General features: G+C 41.6%; 1 protein-coding gene across 1 annotated transcript in view; it reads right to left on the bottom strand.

Annotated features, from left to right (window-relative positions):
- The window catches only part of LOC121871657, a 113,491-nt gene that overhangs the window by 40,862 nt on the left and 46,655 nt on the right, over positions 1–25,974 (bottom strand). The window contains exons 2-3 of the mRNA XM_042374067.1: positions 17,560–17,679; positions 5,495–5,752 (exon numbers count right to left, since the gene is read on the bottom strand). Coding sequence (XP_042230001.1) covers positions 5,495–5,752; positions 17,560–17,679 — 378 coding nt within the window. The remainder of the gene's footprint in view (positions 1–5,494; positions 5,753–17,559; positions 17,680–25,974) is intronic.

The raw sequence follows: 25,974 nt of genomic DNA, 5'->3' as shown, positions 1-25,974 counted from the left end.
CAACGAGTGCAATTTTGATACTGGCTAGCACAGACGCAGCAGTGTCTGTTACCCGGCATAGCGTTCCGCACTTTGGGCGACAGTTACGACCGCCTACAACATCTGCTTTTATCCCATACAGAAGAAGAAGCTAGTTCTTATGAGTAAAGGGCAGAGAGGTGACAGGCTGTACTGCTGTGTCCGGGTAGTAGGGGCATACGTGCGCGCGTGGGTGTGTAGGCCACCCCCCTGTGGGCGACAATCCACACATCAGAGTGATGCACTGGGAGCAAGAATTGTCACACCTAACACTTGTTTATATATCCTTGGCAGAAATAAACACTATTTCTATGGTCGCACTGATGTAATATTAGTTATAATAGCCACACCTTCGCCGCCATTTTATTACCTTAAAATTAAATATCCTAATACCTAAGTAGCTATCCTAGCTGTGTTGAGTTAGTTGTGTCGCAGATGTATGCGGCATTCAGTGACTGTTGCCTCATAGTCAAAATCTGCAACTGTTGTCGGCTTTGGGGCCGATGCTCTCGTTCCCCTGAGGCTGAGCAAAGCCGACCTAAGGAGAGAGAAGGACAGTCGACTGTAACATAACTACTACTTCTACTACTAGTTTGATGTCACTCGGAATCGAGCATGACGATTATCAAGCTATGATATAATGATATAAGTTAATAAGGATGTCACCTTCGTTGGTGAACTCTGAAGTGACTTGAGAGGCCGATATGGGATCGAGAGAGTCGTCCTTAAATGTTGCACGTGTGGAGGGCTACATCTAGTGTGGGAGGGGCGGCAGCAGCGTCTTTCTGGCGATGGCGCTTGTCTGCCTAGGTATGCAATCGGGCTAACTCAAAATTATTAAGACTTTCTCGTCTGGTGCTCCTCCAAGCGTTACGGTGTGGAGTGATCGTCTCCCAGGTGATGGGGTCAATAGGGCACTTTTTCAGGTCTGTCTTGAGACAGTAGAATAGCTGCTTTGGCAGTCTACTGACGTCCATGTGGCATTTGTTCTTTTGTCATCAGAGAACTCAGAGGATTGAACATGGACTTCATTGGTGATAGTTCTTAATTGCCTTCAGGTGCCCCCAGTATGTGACCCATGTCTCGCTGCCATACAACTAGGTAGGGAGGACCACTGATCGATATACTTGCAAATTTGTAGATACTTTCAGCTCCTTAGAAAAGAAGAGACGGGTATGGAGTCTGTCAAAGGCTTGGAAGGCACATTTGATCCGATGTTGAATTTCATCAATGTCCGCCGTGATGGACAGGTGGTTAGCAAAAGTACTGGAAGTGCTTAACATTGGAGAGGGAAGTACCGTTAAGCTGTATGGATGGTGAAGGTGTGGGTGAACCTAGGGCAGGCTGTAAGAGAATTTGAGTCTTACGTACATTCACCTCAGGCCGAAGTGTACATACGTATCTGCGTAGGTGTTCAGGATCACCTGTAAGTCGCGTTCAGTGTGAGCAACGAAGGTGAAGTCGTCTGCATACTGAAGTTCAGTGATGGAAGCGGCCGACACCATTGTTCCTGCCTGGAGTCGTCTGATGTTGAAAAGTCCCTTCATGCGGTAATGGATGTCCACCCAACCGGCTATATTGGCACTGGCATCAGTAAGGAAGGTAGCCGAGAAAATGGAAAAGAGAGTTGGTGTCAGTACACATCCTTGTTTTATACCTGTTTGGATGGGGAAGAACTAGAACTGGATGCCATTAAGCAGGACACTGCTGTTCAAGCCATCGTGGAGTTGCCTCACAATAGAGATGAAATTTGGTGGGCAGCCAAAATGACTGAGGGTTCGCCAAAGGGCTTACCTGTTGGCTGAGTTGAAATGTCAATGAAGGCCATGTACAATTTCGTTCAAGATTCTTCGAACACTGCTGGAGACAGCTGGCAACTCAAGGCTGTTTGTTTACGATAGTACGTAGTATAATATAATACGAAACAACAAAGACCAACCATTAAATTAGGCTACGGGGAACTAAGTAACCTGTCACCGATCACTTTTACATTTATTCATTATTTTTACTGCTAGTACTGTACGTCTTCTAAAAAAAATATTTCATATCATTTGACCGCGAAGGAAATTGGGAACTTCATGTGTAAACTATTGAGTCACTGATAAGCATATTCCGAGGATTTGACTGTGTTAACTACTTGAGGTGCGATTCGTGATATATTGAGAGAATAAAGGTATTCCAAGTTGAAAATCCTTTCCTTTATCAGAAATTCATCCAAGGCCAGTTTGTTGTACGAAACCGAGAAGAGGAATTCAGTGCTGTTGGCCCTGACATGATGCTGGAACAGTCAATACAAAGGTCTCAAAAAAGTTCAAAAGATATCATTGGTCAAACAAGAAAGAGTGAGCATGTGGCTGAATGGGAATTTGCTTATCATGAAGTTCTTACTATCAACACTGTGTTTCGAGATATCACTAATGCGAAAATGATGGATCACCGGAAGACATCTCAACACGAACTGGCAGGACTCAAAGGAAAGAAACTCAGCTCAGTTCTAATGTTACAAAACATCCCCAGTTCACAGAGGGGAGGGAAATCCTTACCTAGTTATTGAACATGTCCCTCGGCACAATGTTATTACAACGCAGTCTGTAAACGAACCTGTAAAAGTCAGCCACTTAAATGTCCATGAGCATGGAGCAGGTGCACACACACACAAAAAAAAAAAAATCATGAGGGGAGATTCAAGTTGAAGAAGAAAAGCTCTCTGAAAGATTTAAAAATGAAATTACCATGCTTTGATTACCTACACTATGTAAAGCTAAAACAGTGACAGCTACTAAAGTCACAACCCCAAAGCATATTGACTATGCACAAAAAGTCATGGATGTTAATGATTTTTCTGCCCGTAAATCGATTGTTCAACGGCAATGCTGCAATAAAATCAGCTAAGCATTCACTTATTGCTGAACTTGAGACAAAACTCACTGCGGAAAAATGAGTATTTGAGTCAGTTTCACAGTTGTAAACAACAGTATTAATTGATCTCATGTAACAATTCGAATGCAGCATAAGAAATCTCAAGGGACTTTTGGCAAAGTAATTTCAAATGATCTACATAATGGCCGAGGGGTTTGTAATATGCATGAGTTGCATGTAGTCTTTGATAGCTGCATGGTATTTTCTGTTAAAGAATATGAATGGGTTCACAGAGCTTCCTACACTGGAAGTGTCGAATTAACACGCATTGATTTCAACATACCTACTCCGGTTCCAGATGGACACATTCTGGATATCATCTTCAAATAAAGTCAACTTACAGCTACTTGCCCACAAATTTGCATCTTTACAATCTGTTCAATTAAATATTCAAGTGATAGAAAGTAGAATGGTTGTTAATGAGAATGTAAGTCCTGCAGAGCTACACTCAAATAATGAGTAAAGAGTAATTAAACAGCTCACAAGCACAATTGAGGAATCTGACCAGAGGCTAGTACCCCATGTTAACTGAGCCTTTGAGCAGGGTACTAAAAGGGCTGTTATTTTATCAAATGATACAAATGTTGTAATTCTAATGCTATGATATACATCTATCTTCAAAGCTAAATGCTTAAAAGAGCTGTGGATTCAATATGGTACTGGAAACAAATGTCGATTAATTCCACTGCACATTCTACTAAAAAATCATTGGGCCAGCCCTCTACAATGTCTTGGTGAAGGTTCACACACTGTCAGATGATTATGCTTTAAGCAAAATTGGGACTAAACATGCAGCATTGAAAGTAGAACCTGCAAACTTCCTTACTGATTTTGTAGAGACAGGAACCCTTCAGCAGCAAGATATCGATGATGCTGAAAAGTATCTTGTTAGAGTTTGGTCATTAAATGCAAAAGTTACACTTTCAATAAGCTGCGATTTTTTCACTACAGGATGCAAAATAAATCTCTTGGTGAGCTCTCACCAGTGTCCAGCTCAATCGTAGGACATATTCGACTTCATTCTTTGTCATCAGAAATGTTCTTACTCTCTTAAATAACAATATCAAACTTAAACCCTTGGACTACGGATGGAAGGAAATAGATTGACTATTACTACCATCTAAATGTTGCAAACATATATTGTGTGAATATGTGGATGTGACATTTGTCAAACCATGAGATGCAAATGACGACGTTCAGGAGTGTTATGTTCTATATTTTGCAAATGCTTAAGAAAATGTGGAAATGTTGCTTGAAATGCTACCTTAAACAAAGTACCGTGTTAACACATTAAGCAAAAGTCATTCTTCACGGAAAAATATACCAGTAAAAATCTAATATTTTGAGCATACCACACATATTGTTTATTACGTACTGAACTAAAGAATATGATTGCAGTATTAGTTAGTTTAATTCATGTTCTGTGTGATTTTATTGTCAGTGTCCAATTTCGTTGCTGGTGTTGTGTTCAATATTGTACAAGTGCAAAAGAAAATATGGAAATATTGCTTGAAAATCTACCTTGAAGAAAATACTGTTTACAGTTTATAATGATTTCTTTTTAAGGAAGCAAACTTCGCTTGTAATGAAATTAGGTACTAAAACTAATATTTTGACCATAATTACGCTGTATGCTGTTTATTATATTCTGGCCTAAGAAATACAGGACTTGTATTAGTGTCAGTTTCATTAACGTCATGTGTGATTACGATATGAGAGTCCAAATTTAGTTGATAATGTTTGTATTTTGTAATACATATATTTACCATTTCTGTAATACCTACACTGGTGGTTAAATAAAAAAGATAAGGTTATATTTAAGTTTCGTGACTCCCAAAATATATTTCGTCACCACAATGACGCATATACAGCAAAAACATCGGCCATTTTGGAAAATGGCGGCTGCTGAATTAAAACCCTTGAAATGAAGTGTCTACCCATTTTTTTTTGTCTGAATTAGTCATGCAATCTTCACAATAAGTTAAATTCCATCTACATAAAACTATTTTGCCGGGGTATAGTGTGGAGCCAGGACTACACAGTCTGACCTCACATGTTCTTATGATCTGGGTGGTTTTCCTCCTATTCTCTGTTGGGATTCCATCAGGCCCTGGGGCTTTGTTATTTTTCATCTATTTGATAGCAGTAGCTACTTTATCACGAGTGCTGATGGATGATTTCTCCGTCTTTAATTTGGGAGTTACCATCGGATGAGCGGAGGGGGGCCCAGCCGAGCGGAAGGGGGCCGAGCCATGCATAGTTGGGTCATAGATTGCTTTAGTGGAATTGAAAAATTCAGGCATCAGGTGTTGATCCATAATTTGTTGCCTTTCACAAGCTTTTTAAGTCCACCATTCGTCCATTGCTCTCTTTTGGCGGAAAGTATCAGCTTTGGGCCGAGACTGAGGGTTTTTCTGCCAGTAAGTGAAGGCAGCATATTTATCAGAGAAGAGTAGGTTGATTTCCTGGCTATTTTCATCAAACCAATCCTGGTGTTTTCTTTCAATCTGGCCAAGGTTCTCTCTGCAGGTTTTTGTGATGACAGCTTTGAGGGTACCTCATTCGGAATTCGGATTCAGTTTGTTTGTTGTTGGGTTGCTTAGCAGCCCATCGTCGAGCAGCTCTCTGAAGGCAGTTTCCATCGCTTAATCCTCCAGTCACTTTGGTGTTGAAATTGCTTCTGGAGGCTTGTTGCTTACGCCCTTTTGAGGCGACGTGAAAGGAGGGTTTTGCTGTGACGAGCCGATGATCTACGTCACAGTGGTCTGAGCCTCGCATGGCTCTAGTGATGAGGACATCTCGGCGATCTATTTCTCTGACATTGATGTAGTCAATGAGATGCCAATGTTTGAATTGTGGGTGTTGCCAAGAACCATTGAACTTGTCTGCCTGCCTAAAAAAGGTGTTGGTGGTAGTGAAGTTGTGTTCAGCACACTTGCTGAGGAGGAGCAAGTCGTTGGGATTACACTTGCTCACTCCGTTTCCTCCTATGGTTCCCAATGGTTCCCTATGTCAGCAGCTACGCCAACTCTGGTATTAAAGTCGCCTAGGAACACAAACCCTATCTTCTCTGTGGATAGAGGTTAGCACTCTGTCGAGGTCGGCTTAAAAAGCCTCCTTGGTGTCATCCTCAGTGTTGGGTGTATGCGCTGATAAAGGACTCAGGACGTCATGAGAAGGTATTGCCGGACCCCCGTTCAGTGAGTCTACCTTCGTCTGAGAGCCGGAACTCACCAATGACTGCTATGTCGATGTTATACCAAGACAGATCTTTTGGCAGAAGGGCGGTTCTTTTTTCAGGACGCTCATTTGTGCCAGTATCCAGAAGGGTCCTGACATTCCATGCTGCGACCATAATAGGTTGCATAATTATTTATTGCTTTGACTTGTTGTATTAGGGAGAACGAACTAGGTGCGGTTGACCATGACTTGTGACACACACAAACAAACACACACACACTCACACACACACACAATCAATAATGGTGCAACGAGGATGGACGGCCCAAGGGCCACCTAGGCGTGAATTTGTTGAAGGTGTAGATGCTGTCACCAACACAACAACCGCACCCAAAGCTAACGAGTTGCATGACTCAGTGTCAAAGAATAGTACAAGAACAACGGCCAACTGGCCAACTGCACTGGTTAACCTTTACCCAGGAAAACGATCCTCAAATCAATTAACATCCAGATTCCCAATTACTGTTGGGTAGACAGAGGGAAATGGCATAAAGAAACTTACCCATAGTTTCACCCTGCCCGGGAAACGGGCCCGGGTCCGTTCGCTTGCGAGGCGAGCATGCTAACCATCAGACCACAGGTTGCCACACACACATACACACACACACAGTGTGGCGACCTTACTGAGTGAGAACGTGTCCCCTGGCGCTCCGAGGCAGCCAAGGTCATCACGTCGACCTATAGCTAATTTAAGGCAATTCAGTACTTTTACGGAAAGACAGTGCGTGTTTTCAAGGTGTCAGTGACTGTGAGTACTAGACTTGTGAATTTGTGCGTTCCAGTGTCACGATACCGTCGCATCGACCTGTTCCGGCTGAAGTCTGGTGCTGGCTATCCTCCACCCCACACCATCACTCTACTAAAGGCGTTGAGAATCCTTCACAACCGCGGCTGCAGACGGGGTCGCCGTATTCCCAGACGAATCCCTATCATCATGCAGAGCAAGCATAAGAAAGTCCAGCCAGTGCCAGAAAGACAGCGTGCTCGCTATGAAATGCCGCGACTAATAGTACAGCCTACCATCCCTATTGCTGTCCAATGTTACATCTTTATGCAACAAGGTGGAGGAGGTCAGTGTTACAGTGAAGTCAGTTGGTGCAGGTATTGTGGCGATTACCGTGGCGTGGCAAATTGTTCCTGAGAGCTGTGCCATAGAAAACAATGAGTTATTTCACCACCTTAAAAAGGATGGGAGAGGTGGTGTAGTGCCGTACTATTACAGTAACCTTAAACCATCACACCTAGGTGTTAATGTACCTGAGGATGTAGAAGCTTTATGGGTTAAGGTCACTCCCACCTCCCACCCCAGCCAGCTTGCCTTCCTCATTGTTTGTGTGGCTTATCACACCCCCCCGATCACCTCCCGCCAATGTACTGGTTACTCATATAACAGACACTGCTGACTCCCTGAGATCCAGATTTACATGTGAAAAGCTAGTGATATTCGGTGACTTTAATGAGTTAGACATCAGCATTATCACCCAACACCTCCACCTTCACCCTGGTCCCCTACACCAACCATCTCACGACCGCCAGTTGTCACCAGGACTTACCGACCTACCCCTGACTCTGCCATGCGGCTTTTCGGACAATGGGTGACCCGGTATCCTTAGATTGAAGTGATCATGGTAGACGATGAGCAGAACAAGTGGGATAATTACCTGGACACTATCACCAAAACCTACCACCACTTCTTTCCAGCCAAGACACTGAGGATCCACCCCGATGATGTCCCAGGGATTACACCCCGTATCAAAGGACTAATTGAGCAGCGCAACAAGGCATACTACACCAACAACCGCCTGTACAGAAGTCTATGTAAGTAAGTCATCAGGGACACCAAGTCAGCCAAGAAGTCTTATTATCCCAGGAAAGTGCACGGCCTCAAGGAGGTTGGCAACGGTCAGTGGTACTCTAAGGTCTCAACCATCAGTCTTCCACATTTCTTTTTATATCTCATATTACCATATGTCATATCCTATCCAGCCTTGACCTCACTTTCCTCCCGTCCTACTTACCTTCTCCCTCTCCCCCTCCCACTGTTCAACCATTGAAATTGCCAACAAACTCCAGAAATTTAAATCCAAACGCTCTACAAGGAGTTTGCAGTCGAACTTGTCACCCCCCTCTGTTCCATTATTAATGCATCCGTCAGAGAAAGCAAATGCACTAATGAATGGAAAATGAAGGTTCCAAGTGTTCCCTGAAGAAGGCAGTGATGGGTAGGGAAACACCGGGTAACACTGAAGTCCATTTATTAACGGATAGGAGAGATACAAGTAGTTAGCAGTGTGCGTATGAAGTGCCATGCACGACCCACGGAGTCAGACTGAGGCTGCATTGCCATATGGCAGCCTCGGGGCGATGTTGCCACATAACACGTGCATTGTTTCCACGTAATTACATACATAGATGCTACTTGGCACAGAAGCTTAGATATATAACATACAGAAAACCGCATTTGTCACCCCTATCACCAAGGTCCCCACCCCACACTCCCCTAGTGAGAAAGGCCAGTTGCCATCACCCGATACCCAGTCTACTCTGTGAAAACTTTGTTTTTGAATGGGGATTTACTAGTATTTATCAGTCAATTGATCCACATCAAACTGCCTAGTTAGTTTCCTGGATTTTCTGCACAAAAACCTGTAGAAACGAAAGACATCACTGGCCGTTGCCCTTGTTGAGTTCAGGAAGGCTTTTGACCTTGTGATCACTGCACTGTTATCAACAAGGCCATTGCACTAAAGCCGCCCACCAACCTGGTCTCATGGTTCACTGATTTCCTGAGTGAGCGTCGTCAGGCAGTGAGGTACCAGGGTTCTGTCTACCACATTCCAACACCTCACCTGTGGTGTTCTCCAGGGGACCAAGATGGGACCACTGTGCTTCCTAATCCTGATTAACGACGCTCTATCGGACACTCCTCACAGGTGGAAGTACGTGAATGACTGCAGTGTGAGGGTTACAGTGGACAACACCTCACCGGACTACTCATCGCTACAAGGCACCGTGGACAGGCTACAGGCATTGACTACGGAGAACAAGGTCACCATCAATCACACTAAAACCATAGTCATGCACATCAACACCGCCACCACTCCAGTGCAAGCTCCAGCAGTTACATAAGAACATAAGAACATAAGAAAATAAGGAGTCTGCAATCGGCCAGTTGGCCTGTGCATGGCAGCTTCTGTCGCGAGTTATTACCACTCTCTGTCATCCATGAATTTATCTAGCCTCCTTTTAAAACTTTCCAGCATTCCAGCACTTACTACAAAGTTGCTAAGCTGCTAAGTTGCTAAGCTTTTGCCACTCGTCTTCCTATCTCTCTCCTAAACCTAAACTTATCCAAATTAAATCCGTTGCTACTAGTTCTATCCTGCTCGGATATTATAAGAACTTTATCTATATCTCCTTTATTGATTCGTTTCACCCACTTAAATACTTCTATCACATCTCAACGAACTCTTCGTCTTTCTAGGGAATGCAAGTTTAGTTTCTTTAATCTATCTTGATATGGAAGGTTTCTATGTCCCGGAATAATTTTCGTTATTCATCGCTGCACCGACTCCAGTGAATTGATATCCATTCGAAAATAAGGGCAACCAAAACTGAACAGCATATTCGAGGTGCGGCCTGACTAGCCCAAGATATAGTTGCAATAAGACCTCTGCACTCTTATTACTTACACTTCTAGATATAAAACCTAATACTCTGTTTGCCTTATTTCGAACATTAACGCACTGTTTTCTAGGCCGTAGGTCCGGGCTTACAAGTACCCATAAGTCTCTTTCACAAGTCGACATATCTAGGCTGATGTTGTTAAGGCTGTGTACATTGACAATATGTGTTCTTCCAATATTCAGTACGCTGCACTTGCTGGTGTTGAATTTCATTTGCCATTATTCTGACCACCCCTGCAGTTTATTTAAATCCTCCTGCATTGCATTTGCAACCTGCCATGAATTAATCTGCCGCCCTATTTTGGCGTCATTCGCAAACTTGCTTATGTCACTGCTGATCCCAGTATCTAGATCGTTTATATAGATTATGAACAAGAGTGGGCCCAGTACTGACCCCTGGGAAACCCCACTGGTTACACAGCCCCACTGAGATTTAACATCATCTACGCTGACCCTCTGTGTTCTTTCCCCTCAATACCATGAGCCTTAACTTTTCTCAGAAGCCTCTGTCAAACACTTTGCTAAAGTCTAAGTAAATAACATCGTAATTTTTGTCATTATCTACTACCTCGAAGACTTTCCTTAAAAACGTCAGCAGATTTGTTAGACAAGATTTTCCCTTTGTAAGCCCATGTTGAGAGTCGTAGATTAATTTGTTTTTCTCTAAATGCGATCGGATGCTATTTGCTATAAGTGATTCAAGAAATTTCCCTACTACTGACGTTAAACTAATCGGCCGGTAATTTGACGCTGATGCTCTGTCTCCCTTTTTGAATATGGGTACTACATTTGCCTGTTTCCACATGTCTGGCATGATTTTGTATATATATTTACGAGGGCTCTGCTAATCTGTTCCATATACTCTTTCAAAATTCGAGGTAAAATTTCATCCGGCCCTGGGGATTGTGTCTTCTTTAATTTATTTAACTTCTTAAGAACATCCTCTTTTCTGATAGTGATATTCTTTAATTTCTCTTCTTCATTTCCCCTAAATATCACTTCCACCTCTGGCATTTCCTCATCAATTTCTTCTGTAAAAACTGATAAGAAGTAGCTGTTTAATGCTTTGCTTATTTTCTCACTATCATCAATCATTTCCCCTCTCTCTGACTTTAACTGTCCCACTTTGCCCTTGACCTTTGTCCTATATACCTGGAAAAATCCCTTGGGATTCGCCTTGGATTCTCTTGCTATCCTGATTTCGTAGTCTCTCTTTGCCTTCCTTACATTTTTCTTAACATTCCTAGATGGTTCATTATACCTATTTCTGTGATGCTCCTCCCCTCTCTTTAATTTCTTATAAATTCCTTTCTTTAATCCTATGCCATGTTTAAGTTTTTTGGTCATCCACCTTGGCTTCTTCTAATTTGACCTTATTTTTCTGTCTGGTATAATTTGTTCTTGTGCTTTACGTAGTATACTAGTGAATATATTATAGTCATGATCAATTGTTGTGTCGCCCGTTCCTACCGAGACTGACCTGACTGTTCCCAAGCGACCTCACCAAGGTACTTTCTTAACCCCTCATAATCTGCCGATCGAAAGTCTTGGACTCTGACCATATTGTCTTTGTTTTTCGTTTCCCAATTTAGGGTGAACCTGATTTCTCTGTGATCACTGTTCCCTAGTTCTTCCCCTACTGTGATATCTCTGATTATAATGTCTTTATTTGTTAATATTAGGTCTAATATATCGTCACGTGTAGTTGGTTCTGTAATTTGTTGTTTTAAAAAAGTGTCCTGCACTGCATCTAGGAAGTCTTCAGATTCATAGTCACCTACAATGTTGTCCCAGTAAATATATCTGAAGTTGAAATTCCCCATAATGCACAGGTTGTTGTATTTTGCTTCCCTACTGATTTCCTGCCATATGGGTTGAGCTGCTTCTTTCCCAAGACTTGGGGGGCCTGTAACTCACTCCCATAATTAGTTTGTCTCTTCCTTCCGCAATTTCTACCCATACAGATTCGCTTCCTATTTCACCCTTAGTTGAATTATTAATACAACATTTTAATGTATCCCTGACGATGAGTACGACCCCTCCCCCCTTCCTACCTTCCCTGTCTTTGTGAAAAAGGTTGTACCTTTCTATGTGGTACTATTATAAAAAGTTCTTGCTCCCCAGATTCATCCAAGTTTCGGTGATTGCTATGACGTCTACGTTCTCGGCACATACTACCGCTCTCAGCGAGTCTATTTTATTTCTAACGCTCCTACTGTTTGTATAGTATACATTTAAATCTACCCCTCCCTGGTCCTGTTTTATCCATTATCCCGAGTAACCAATTTTAATCTCCAGGACCTGCTTGTTCTTTGACTCCCACTTACACTGATTTCTCTCAACTGGCGAAACCCCCCTTTGGAATGACAATTTCACGGTCCAGGGATGCAGACAACGTCTTTACCTCCGCGCGAGACAGGTGTACTCCATCACGACTGTACAGGGAGTCGTTGCCATAGAATCGTTGCCAGTTATCAATAACCGCCCAACTATTGCTTGCACAATGTTTTTTCAGTGGGCAATTTATAGCAATTGCCCTGGACAGCCATTCACCACCAATTCACCTTCTAGGCAAGACACCACATACTATCGGGATCCCTCCCCTATCTCTAACCTTCCCTAGTGCCTCCGTATACTTCTTGAAAAGTTCCTCACTCACAACTGTAGGTTATGTACCTAAGCTACTCTGCCGAGGAGCAACCCTGTATATAAGCTACTGTGCCGAGTAGTAACCCTGTACATAAGCTACTGTGCCGAGTAGCATTTATATATATAATCACGTGGCAACACTGCACGTGTTATGTGGCAATATTGCCCCGAGGCTGCCATATGGCAAGGCAGCCTCAGTTTGACTGTGTGAGCCGTGCATGGCACTCGCAAGTCACCACTTGTATTTCTCTCATCCATAATAAACGGACTCAGTGTTACTCAGTGATTCCCTACCCATCACTGCATTCTTTGGGGAACACTTGTAACCATCATGGTGCAGTGATGAGGATCTGTGGACTTACAAAGTGTGTGAACGGTGCCGAGACAGTTACGTCTGCCGGTGATGCGTCGACTCATAGTGTGTTGTGTTGCGCTGTGTTTCGCCGCGATGTGCAGTGTTGGGCCGTCACAGTGCGTTTTAGTGACGGTGGCAGTGTTAGTGTATTACTGTGTGTCTAGAGCTGAGAGTTGAGCATTGGCCTGTTTTTTGTGGTACCCACAGAGCACGCAGGCGTACACCCTTCTCGTGTGACATCCCAGGTGATACTGACGGTCTCACTCCCGCCGTGTCTCCAGCCACCGGCATTAGGGCCACCACGAAGCGATCTCTCAGACACACACACACGCACGCACGCACGCACTCACTCACTCACGGACAGAACAGTGGACCATATGCGTATTTCTGCGCTGTTTGTCATATATATGTGGTTCGAGCTGTTGAGGCGCCACTTTATATACTAAACAGTGCAGTCCACGCACACACAAAGATGGGAGGTAAGAAGGGACAACGTCAAGATGGGAGACACGACTACCCACCACCTTCCCCTCCACCGGGCGCAAACTCTCATCCTCCACCTCCTGTGACGGACATTGCCACAATTCTGAGGTGGATGGACGACCGGGACGAGAGACGCAGAGAGATGGAACTTCAGAGGGAGGAGACACGAAGAGAGGAGGAAAAGTTGCGTTTTGAGGCACTATTGGCGACCCTGGTGCTAACCCACCCTCCCTCACTCGCAGGTAGCGCGCTTCAAGGCGCCAGTACACTCCCTCCTCCACCACACCAGCGTCCTCCAGGTACGCTTGCCTCCAAACAAACAGCTCCCAAGGCATCTGTTCAACCCCCACCCGCCCTCTCACCAGACGTCACGTTTCAGCTTTTTCGTGAGTGGAGGCGGCGTTGGACAGATTACTCCACGATGGTGGACCTGGACAGCATGCCTCCAAACAAACAGCTCATCCAACTGCGGATGTGTTTGTCGCTGGAGACCCAGAGAGTTTTGGAGCACACGTTGCAAGTGCCTCCCGATTCTACCTCTTCAGTGACGGATGTGCTCGACCTTTTACAGGAGCATGTTAAGGGTCGGAACAACGAGGCTTTGCGTCGCCGTGCCTTCACCAGCTGCAAGCAGGCGGAGAACGAATCCTTGACGACTTTTTTGTACGCTTGAAGAGTTTGTCAGAGGAGATCGACGTCTGCAAGGCGCACAGCCGGGAATGTGAGGAAGCCTGGATCAAGCACGGGATCTTGACAGGTGTCAGGCACGAAGAGTTGATGCAGCGACTCATCCCCCTGGACGCTTCCTCCACACTCCAGGTGGTAGTGACTGAATGTCGGTCGTATGAGGCCACCAAGTCCGCCACCTCTGCCTTTCGGGCCCCACCTGCTGTGAGAGCAATCTCTCAGTACAAGAAGGGTAAGAAGGCGGCCAACAACGCGAAGGCTGCCACACGTTCTTCCACGCCTCCGCCTAGTGCTTCCTGTGGCAGCTGTGGAAAGCAGCACAGCCCCAAGACATGCCCGGCCGCCGACGCACTGTGTCGTGGATGTGATCGTAAGGGCCACTGGTCTAACACAGACAGGTGCCCTGCACGAGGCCGCAAGTGTCAGGCCTGCGGTCGCTATGGACACTACGACAAGTGCTGCCGCCAACCGAAGCCCAAAAGTCTGAGACGAGGAGGAAAGCAGCGCACTTCCCTCGGGGTTGTTCGCACGCAGCCCCCTCCAGATGACCCACGCAGCCCCAAGCAGCAGCGGAGTCACATCAGGAGGGTGGACTCGACCACACGCCCCAGGGCTACCCCTTCCCCTACCATCCGCGTCGCCGTCACACACGGTGATGTGTCGGGTCACATCGAGGTGATACCGGACACCGGCGCCGATACTACGGTGATTGGGTTGAAGCACCTCCAGAAACTGGGCCTCACCAAATGTGACCTGGGACCACCGCCACAGCTGCTGTACTACAATGCGGATGGTTCCCAGATGCCGGACGCTGTGGGCTCCTTTCAAGCGGAGATCACTTACGGCGACAGGTCGTGTCACGGTTGGATCGACGTGCAGCCTACTATCGCGACACCCTTGTTGTCGTGGGAGCACCTCAAGGAGTTATGCGGGGTGCCCAGAGACTTTCCCGAGCAGATCCCAGCTGCTCGTTACACCGCCAGCAGGGTGCGTGAGTCGACGAGCGAAGCGCCTGGCGCTGCCACACGGAGCTGCCCAGAACTCGCGTCCATTCCCACCCACACAGGACGCTCCCCTGCCCAGATCCTGTATGGTCACCCTCTCCATTCTTGCGTTCCTACACACGCCAAGGCCTTTGCGAAGGACTGGCAGACCAGAGCCGAGAGCTGCGACCGCCGCGCCGCTTCACGTGCCCAGGACGCCAAGGCTCGGTATGACGACCGTGCCCGCCCTCTTCAGCCACTGGAGATTGGTGCCCTTGTCCGCGTCCAGGACCCGACGACGACACGTTGGGACAAGGTGGGCATAGTGATGGGCGTCGGCCGGTCGCGGGACTACAAGGTCAGGATGCCGAGCGGCCGTGTCTGGTGGAGGAACCGCCGCTTCCTCCGGCCAGTCCCACCCCCTGCTGCTGGCCCCCTGACCGAGGACGAGTCACCTACACCTCACGAGAATCCGCCCCACAGTGCACCTCGACGCTCGGAGCGACTTAGGACTAAGAATTCCGCTCAAGACAAAGACTATGAGAGTGAGGGGGGAGGGAGATGTAGGTTATGTACCTAAGCTACTGTGCCGAGTAGCAACCCTGTATATAAGATACTGTGCCGAGTAGCAACCCTGTACATAAGCTACTGTGCCGAGTAGCATTTATATATATAATCACGTGGCAACATTGCCCCGAGGCTGCCATATGGCAAGGCAGCCTCAGTCTGACTGTGTGAGCCGTGCATGGCACTCGCGAGTCACCACTTGTATTTCTCTCATCCATAATAAACGGACTCAGTGTTACTCAGTGTTTCCCTAGCCATCACTGCATTCTTTGGGAAACACTTGTAACCATCAACAACCTTTCCTATGTCGTTACCTCCTACACTAAGACACACTACTGGCTTGGTACCCTCCCCTGACAAAACTCTATCTATCCTCTCAGCTACATGCCGTATTCCAGCTCCAGGAAAACACACCCTATTCCTACTTTTCTTAATGATTATGTTGAAAACCTTTATTGATATCGTGTAAAAAATGGTGAAATATGCAAGACTTTGATTCCAGTGCCACTTTTTTAAAACTAAAAACACAATTTACATAGATAAAAACACAAACAGTCAACAAGTTTACGTAAACGTAGATTACTTCAGTCAAGAGAATAGGTGTATCCCCAAAACGGGTGTGTGAGTGATGGAGATGGTTTAAAAATGCATTGTGTATAATTATGACAAGACAGCTCAGCCATTAGTTACCGTATAATGCCAATATCCATGAATACACTGCACAGCAGCGAAGCAATAAGTATAAATTACAGAGAGTAAGGCGTAGAAGTAAGTACAATGCATAGAGATTGAGTACAGTATACAGAATGTGAAGACAGTAGACTACTTAGAAAATATAGAGAGTACATGTATGTGAGTACAGTACGTAGAGGTGAGTCAAATACACAAAAGAGGAATACTGCACAAAGATAGTTATTAGTGTAAAGAAAACAGCAGGTGGGTATCGTCAACAGTTCAAGCAGTCCATGGTGCTGTAATCGCAACACAGAGTACAAAATTAAAGTCTGTAGGATGATGATTACACTTACGTAAGGTTGTATCGTAGTCCAGCAGTGAAGTGGTGGAGATTCTTCTGTATGTCTCAACCTCTAACGTCTATCTACACTCTCTACCACACACCTATAACAGATACACACACACACACACACACACCTGTGTGACCTCCGCTGTAAACAACAATCTGTATGTTCACTGTATGTTCCTTTACCTTTCTCTAATGAAGGCTTTTGTTAAACCACCAATGTATGTAATAAGTCATTTATGTCCAATGTATATTTTCAGCCTTCGGGCAGCAAAACTTTTCCAATAAACCGTTTAATATTATTATTATTATTATTATTATTATTATTATTATTATTATTATTATTATTATTATTATTATTATTATTATTATTATTATTATTATTTTTATTATTATTATTATTCACATTAGCAAAATAATTTGGTGTATGTCATGTGATTTTAAGGCAGATCGTTCGGCTGAGTCTTCCAACAGATTTGACTCTTTAAATAAGTTTGACTTCTATTATAAAAATTATTATATACTGTACTTCAGTAATTTTAGATCTTTGACCTCTTCCGTCCTATTAACATAACCAAACTTTAGGTAAATTAAATTCGGTTAAGATATGGTAAATATGGTTACGCTAGTTAGTTTAATAATTATGATCAGTTATATTATATTGTTACTATTTACATAATTGGGTCTATCAATGCACCAGTTTGATTCCTAAACAACCTGACAGAAACGTACACACTTCACAGTTAATATGAATTTAAAGTACCGGTATATACACAGGGTGTCCCGTAAATACGTTTCATAAATCAGGGGGTGTATTCCTGAGACATAAATAAAGATAAATGACTAACTGACCACCCCACTTACTTTCACACTCAAAACTTAAGGTTCACACGACAGCTTGGAAAAGTACACAGTCACTCATACAGGAGCAAGAAAAATTTGTTTACGTACATGCATGATACGTCGTCACAGGACAGTGTGATGGCAGGGGGCAAGCCGGGAGCCAATGAGCGACACGCTCCCTCCAGTGACGTGATAAAGTTGGCCCCGCCCTCCAATGACGTCACCACCCTGGCTCCACCCACCAGCGGAACACAAAATAGTAAGTTACAACAAGACACACACGGCCTATGTGCCTCCAGTAGCCTTCTAGGGGTGCTGGAGGGAAGCTCATGAGCACCAGGTAAACTGCTTGTCCAAAAGGCTCTCTCTAGCTCAAGGGAGAATTCATTTCAGTGACCTCAATAAAATAATTTTCGAGACAAATAATTTAACGGTATGTACCTTAAACTTCTTCGTAACTTTATTTGAATAATTTTAGGAACTAGTTTTCTTGACTCTGATTTTTTTCTAGAAAATTGTTTTTTGGGTAAACTGAAAATACAAATATTCAATACATCTTTATAAATAATTTATCAAGGACTAAATTAGATATACAGTTGTCCAAATGATCTCAATAGGTCTTCAAATAGTTTCATTAGGGAGTAAAACTTAGGTAGTTTTCATCATGTTATTATCGTAAACTTCCTTCTGAAACTTGACTTTTTATGTATATTTTGGGACAATAAACATGATTACTTTCAGTGAATATTATCTTTATATTTACCAGGCATCCTAGAGTCGTATTTCGATAACCTTTCATGTGAATTACTCCTCTGACTATATATATATATATATATATATATATATATATATATATATATATATATATATATATATATATATATATATATATATATATATATATATATATATATGTTGATAAAAGAAACAAAAGCGTAATAAAACTGGGAAAATTAAAATAGTGGCACCATGTTTGATATGAATAACACACACCCACACATACACTATAGTCATCAGACCTGAATCTGTATCGATACTGGGAAATCCAGAACAAATTGAACGTGGAATTTATACAGTGTACACCTACCAAAAAAAGTGTCCGCACCTTTTCGCAGTCAAACAATATGAAACAACGAACCAAGTCCTGGCTAATATTAATAGCCCTACTTTCCTTATATGATAATGCATGATTTACCGGGTACAATTTCTGTAATGTTCGTAATACAGTTTATATACTATGTTGGTTATATGTGTATACTAAATGAGAACGTAAAGCACTTTAACATTAAATATACAGTATGTAGTCCATATGAGAACATTGGGATCGAAGCTTCTGTTGTTGGAAAGCTTCAAACCTTAGCATATTTATTATTAGCGTATCTCAGCCTTGTAATGTAATCTTATCGTTATCGTAGGATAGGCATGAATAGGGACTTACGTAAGGAACAAATTCATGAGGACCTACAGTAGAGTAAAGTATAGACGAGATCCTTGTGTATACATGGTTAACAGAGAATTCAGACACGATTTAAATGTTGGTAGGCAGAAGGCATATAATAGTTAAATCAATGAAGTAAAGCAATATTCGGCCTTACTTATTACCCCAGAAGGGCGAGCTTTGCCACGTCTCAGAGGTAGAGTTCCAAACGGTTTCAGGTGTGACATGTCTCGAAGCATGTCTTAGGTCTACAACTTGTGGGTGGAAGAATACTATTTATGTTTCGTGCAGGATGTCTGGGGAGCAACCTTTAAAATAAAGTATGCGTGTAGTCATAGTTTTATTCCCGCTTCTAGTTATCTAAGCATGTTACAATATGGCAACTCATCCCCATAGTTGAATGATAAAGGCCTCCTTGTACGTTAACCAAATATATTATGCAGACTATATTGTTTTCAAGCATGTTTACTGGATTATATTTGCCGTTGTAATTCGAGATTTGATGCTACTGCACATACAGAAGAATTAACAGGATTTTACAGAAATGCGTTTTGCAGTCATGCTTGCCAACCTTATCGAGACAGCGGGAGGTGCGGTGCTTAACTAAAAACCATCGGACCCCGGGATGATGAGGACACTTTTTTGGGTACAGCAGGTGTCCCTTTATTTAGAATTAACTTTTTACGTATGATATCGGTATATCTCAAGGTGACATCAATATATAATGAGATGTATTGTATCACCAATTCCAATGAAATTGTTTTCAAGATTCAATAAGTTGATGGCTTAATTGAACATTCTATCCAGGTTCATGTACAGTCTAAGGTGAAGGTGTAAGTACAGGTACATTTAAAGGTAAAAGTGATATAAGGTACTTGTACTGTACATGTAAGAATACAGGTACAAATATTTGTACTTACGAGTACAAATATTGGTAAAAGTGGGAGTACACATAAAAGTGCAATAACAAATACAAGTACTGTATAGGAACACGTACACGTCAGAGTACGAATACATATACTAGTTCAGGTGTATAGTCAAGAGTAATTATTGTTACATATAAATGTACAAGTACAACACAAATACGGGTTCTTGTACAGGGGCAATTATGTATGGGAATAGGTACAGGTACAGGAAAAATTACAGGTACAAGCACAAGCAAATTTGCACACCTGAAATCATCTAAACATGGTGCCCCTATATTCTTGTAGTGGTCAAGGTCTATGATACAAGCAGTGGCTGTCGTACTCACATAACAGACAAAAAGCACAATATATATCTTGACCGTGGATGGATGTAAGTATTTGTAACCTCTAACTGATATATCGAGATAAGAGAAATACAATTTATATTAATTTACAAAATAGGAGTTTAAGTTAACAGATAACGACCATTCTCTTTATTTAAGAGCTAAGAGAAGAGCCCCGTTAACAAGGAGTTTACCCGAAAAGATTTAACATAGACTTAGCAAGAATCCAGCAGTGGGAGGCGTGTGTGAGAAGAGAAATACACAGTTAGCAAAACAACGAATAAAAGTTATACTGTAGGGAGTTTCAGTTATAGTATAGAACATCTCCCACAAGCTAGTGAGTTGTCTATAGGCTCACAGCGGAGCAAAAACTGGCCAAGTCATTCCTGCAGATAATATGTATTTTGTGAATTGACTTAAAATTAGTATTATAATGAGTTCTTGTCAGATGATAATTGTCAAAGTTAAGTATATATATATATATATATATATATATATATATATATATATATATATATATATATATATATATATATATATATATATATATATATATATATATATATATATATATAAACATTAATAACCTAATTTTGATAAAAATAATTACGATTTTAATGACAATTATGCTCATGTAGTAAGAATAATGATGATATTATTTCTCTTCATAATGTTAATGATTATTGATATTATTATTATTAACATTATGGTATTCTTATTCTTTTATGTTCCTCAGAAGCTTTACAGTTTGAAGCCTTACAAAACGTAAATCTTATGAAAGTTGTATATAAAGAAATTTCATATGCAAATAATAGATAATAATAATATTCATATCAAGTAAGATCACAAATATTATAAGTAAAAAACTGATTAACACAGACCAACGCAAATTTTATATAAGTATCAGAGTGATTCGCATAAGAGTAAAGTACAACAAAATACCGAAATAAAATATTTTTGAATTTTAAATATGAATTTCGGCAATACAGTACGTACGATCCCACTCAATATAGCTTCCAATCTCCTTAAAATTGCTTTCAAAAATGCCTTCAATAGGACTGGAATTGAGCCTTTGAGCGTGAACGTCGCCCTGGTGGCCAGATCATATTACTGGTGCCCAGCTGCCTACACCTCTTACCTCCACACATTTAGTTCCATCTTTAGTAAGTAGCGTACCTTTAACTGTGTGAAAGTAGTTTGGCATCTAAATTACTAATTAGTGTTATTGTGTGATTTTTTAGGCTCGTGCTTTGTTGTAAATAGTTTTAGAAGTAAGCTAACCACGAAAAAAACTTGTATGAAAATAAAAAATCTGAGTTAATATCAATAGTTTACAGTTACCTTATTACTATCACTTTCTAAATAATATGTTATATTGTCTAATAGGCCAGTCTTGAATATTTTTCGAATAAGGACAACTGTAGGTTCCGAGGCTTTTGAGAACTTGAGGAATATCATAAATTATCATGAATGGTTAAATTTGTTTTTCACTTCTTTTACAACATTTCAAAGAAATTCTTTTCTCTACTTAATGTAATAAAAAACCCTTTTACGCCTATCCATCTACACCCAAAAAATAAAACGTAAAGTAATACATTACGCTGAAATGTAAAAAAAAGAGAAAACTCTTTTATATCTTTCCATTGTGTCTGTATCATCGAAACTGAATTTACAAAACTTGCATATTTTTCGCTTCTCTTCCGAAGAATTTAAGCTATTAATTCTGACAAGCTTCTCCCATTAATTGTTTTTTGTTTTTTGTAAAGCATTTAGGCAATTCTAACAGAAATGATGCGAGCCAGTTTTTGCTGTTTTAAAACTACATAGACAGTGTTTGAAGCATTTAAAATAAATGATAGAATTCCATTAAATAATTTATCCACATAAATCTAAATTTTTTAAAAGGTTGGTTAGTTTATCAAGCAAGAATCAGATGTATGGAAGGATGCTACATGCCAGTGACATACATTAAAACATAAACAAACACATAACACATTGCTAAAGGACAATTAACAAGAATAAAAACAATGATTGAAACACATTAAGCAGAATCTCATGACAAGTTGATGAAATAAATACATTAATATCTCATCAATCATTAAAAAAACATCGTTTCTAAAATCTAAAGAACAATAGATACATGTTTTAATAAAATGTCTACACAGAAACGAACACACGCCATACTGTATGAAGAAAGTATGAATAAACAGCTCCACATTTATACTAAAAATACACCATGCAACAAACTAAAAAAAAGTTAATTAGTAAAAACACAAGCACGGAACTGCATGCTATCAGGTCTCCATATTTTGTTAAACATGCAAAAATGCTTCAGGCAGTCAGGTAAAAGAGAAAGTAGCCACCTGCCTTGATAATAAATACAAAACAAACACCAGTACTTCTTGGCAAAATGCTCGGAAACGTAATCTCGCTCAAGATTCTTCGAACGCTTCTGGAGACAGCTGGCAACTCAAGGCCGTTTGTTTACTTAGTATGTAGTAAAAATTATGAATAAATGCAAAAGTGATCGGTGATTGGGTACTAATTTCCCCGTTGCTTAATTTAATGGTTGGTCTTTGTTGTTTCGTATTATATTATACAATGTACTATCGTAAACCAACGGCCTTGAGTTGCCAGCTGTCTCCAGAAGCGTTCGAAGAATCTTGGACGAGACTGTAAGTGCTACTTTGATCATACTGTGCGATTTGGGATCTGGCTGTTCTACTGGGTCACATCAAGGAGTCATAATATGTGTTCAAAGCTGGAGTACAACTGTTTTTTGAAGCTTGTGTGTGTGTGTGTGTGTGTGTGTGTGTGTGTGTGACCCCCCAGATATAACCCCCAGATATAACCCCCGAATATGACCCTCGGATATGAACCCCAAATATGAACCCCAGGTATGAACCTCAGATATGAACCCCGAATATGAACCCCGAATATGACCCTCGGATATGAACCCCGGATATGACCCTCGGATATGAACCCCGGATATGACCCTCGGATATGACCCCAGAAATGAACCAAAGACATGAACCACAGACATGAACCCCGGATATGAACCCCGAATATGAACCCCGGATATGACCTCGGATATGAACCCCGGATATGACCCTCGGATATGAACCCCGGATATGACCCTCGGATATGACCCCAGAAATGAACCAAAGACATGAACCAAAGACATGAACCCCGGATATGAACCCCGAATATGAACCCCGAATATGAACCCCGGATATGACCCTCGGATATGAACCCCGGATATGACCCCAGAAATGAACCAAAGACATGAACCACAGGCATGAACCCCGGATATGAACCCCAGATATGATGCTTGGATATGAACCCCAAATATGAACCCTGGATATGAAAGCTATTTATTACCACAGATGTGAACCCAGGATTTGAACCCCAGATATGTCCCCGGGTATGAACCCCATATATGACCCCGGATATGAACCCCTGATATGAACCACATTAACGACCCCCTGATATGGCACCATGCAATGTTGCTAATCACTAGAAGTAACAAGTGGCACCATTCACTGTTACCAATCACTGGGTGTAACAAGTGGTGCTGTGCAGTGTTACCAATCACTGGATGTAACAAGTGGCACTATTCATTATTATCAATCAGCCACGTAGCCAAAACAGTGCTACAAAACTACATGACCCTGATTAGCCAGAATCAAAACTCCTTTTCATATAATCAAAAGGAATATTAAACTCCCATAAGACATTCTTCTCAACCTGTGGTACTGATCTGCGTTACTCTCTCACGGAGGATCGACTGTGGGTAATACCAGCCTTAAGTAGGGTATTAATTAAGTATCAAGGTAAGAGTGACGCAAAATTTTATAGTATTAAACTTTAAAAGGTAATAAACTGGTATTACTTGAGTTAACCTATTTAAGGTGGACATCTTACTATTTTAAACGTCATCATTACATATATAATCAGTTAAAATGTTTACTCGTTAGATTAGTATGAGATTTCTGAATAATAATAGATTGAAGGGGATAATTACCTTTTAGGTTGCCAGGGAATTGAAGTTTTGTATGACAATAAAGCTTAATATGATATTTAATGCTGATAACACATTTAAGACAGTTTATATATCAGTTTTAAAGAGGTTAGGGACGCCTTACTAGGACACCTACCTCATGGAACTTCCTATTTCGGGCTGAGCTGAGAATGAGGCAAATACCATTTTCCCATTTTTGCGTTATTTTGACTCTGGCTTCGGGAAACACCACCGATAATTGCTTCCATTGGACTTGCAAATGATATTATTAAAGGATTGAATATGCATGAGCAGTGGTATAGAAGATAAAGACAGGAATTCGCCAAAGACCTGAATAGCGTATTCTGTACCCTTGGTGGGATGAGTCATGGGACTGTTTGTGAGGGATGGATGGGATGGGGGGCATGGATATGTGGTCAGTGCAGAGAGTAAATGCAGCAAAAAGTGAACGTAATGGAGACCGTAGGTTATGACTATTGTAGACAGTGAACATTCCAGGTGTTAATCACTATAGAAATTGAACGCTACAGAGTATAATTGCTATAGAAAATACGTGCTACAGACATTAAACGATGTAGACATGATAATAAATATTGCAAGCAATGAACGTTTTCCATTATTACAGTCTCTATACTGCATGTACTCTGTCTCCTCTGTTTCTCCTTTGTATGTTGTATTTTATACTTTAATTTTACGTTGAATATTTTAGACCTTATTTTACACTTCAATATATTATATAAATTATATTCCAGTTTAAGCACATAACATATCCTTTATATATAACGTATATTTTTTGTTGCGTTTTATTCTTTGTACTTCTTATTGTACAGTTTATACTTTACACTTATCTCTTTATACCCCCGACTTCTGGAGACTCCAAGGACCTCTGAAGAGCCTTGGAATCTCTGGAGAACCCCTAGACGCTTTGAAACTCTAAAGACCGGGGGAAACCAGAATAGTTTAAGGGATACCGACGACGAATGAAAGCCAGAAGGGCCTCTAGACACCTTAAGGACCTCTGGTGGTTCCAAAGATCTTTAGAAGACCCTAAAGCCTTATGGAAAACCCAAGAACCTCTCGAGACCCCAGTTACCTCTCGATACCCGAAGAACCTCAGACGTTCCCCAAAACGTCTAGAAAACTTAAGGATCTCCTCACTATAACTCCTACGCATCCTGCAGAATCCTTGAACACTGTAGAGGTCACGACGCCATATCCAATTACCACAGACTTTTGGCCAAGCCTCAGGAACCTGGCATTTTTATGAGAGAAAGAGAGAGAGAGTGCGAAGATCACGACAAAATCTGATTATTTTACTTTCGCCTGCTATATATTTTTGGCCGTTTTTCCGACTGTTTTTATTGGTTTTTGTAACATTCTTCCTGAAATTTGCATGTGAGACTTTTTATACAACATTTGCATAGAGACTTTGATCCATTTTCTAACATCAAGTCACTGCACTTTAAGAATATTGAACACAAAACATTTTACCATTCTAACTTTTCATTTAATATATATATATATATATATATATATATATATATATATATATATATATATATATATATATATATATATATATATATATATATATATATATATATATATATAAATCATGAATATGATGCATGACGCAAAGAAGGAACCAACTTGATGGTACTCTCGGTCGGGTATTAAAGACAAAACCGGATTAGTTATCAGATTACCATATCCCACATGCTTAATTAATGTGCCTGGCGACGTATGGAAGCTGCTAATGTATCACTTGCCATACGTCGTCTATAGCAGTTGACCAGGAGCCTAGCTGAGGAGTGC

Source organism: Homarus americanus, unplaced genomic scaffold (genome assembly GCF_018991925.1).
Source record: "Homarus americanus isolate GMGI-L3 unplaced genomic scaffold, GMGI_Hamer_2.0 scaffold39675, whole genome shotgun sequence".
In the NCBI taxonomy this organism is placed as follows: Eukaryota; Metazoa; Arthropoda; class Malacostraca; order Decapoda; family Nephropidae; genus Homarus; species Homarus americanus.
Note: the sequence above shows the minus strand (reverse complement) of the source record. Positions and strands in the feature narration are given on the sequence as shown.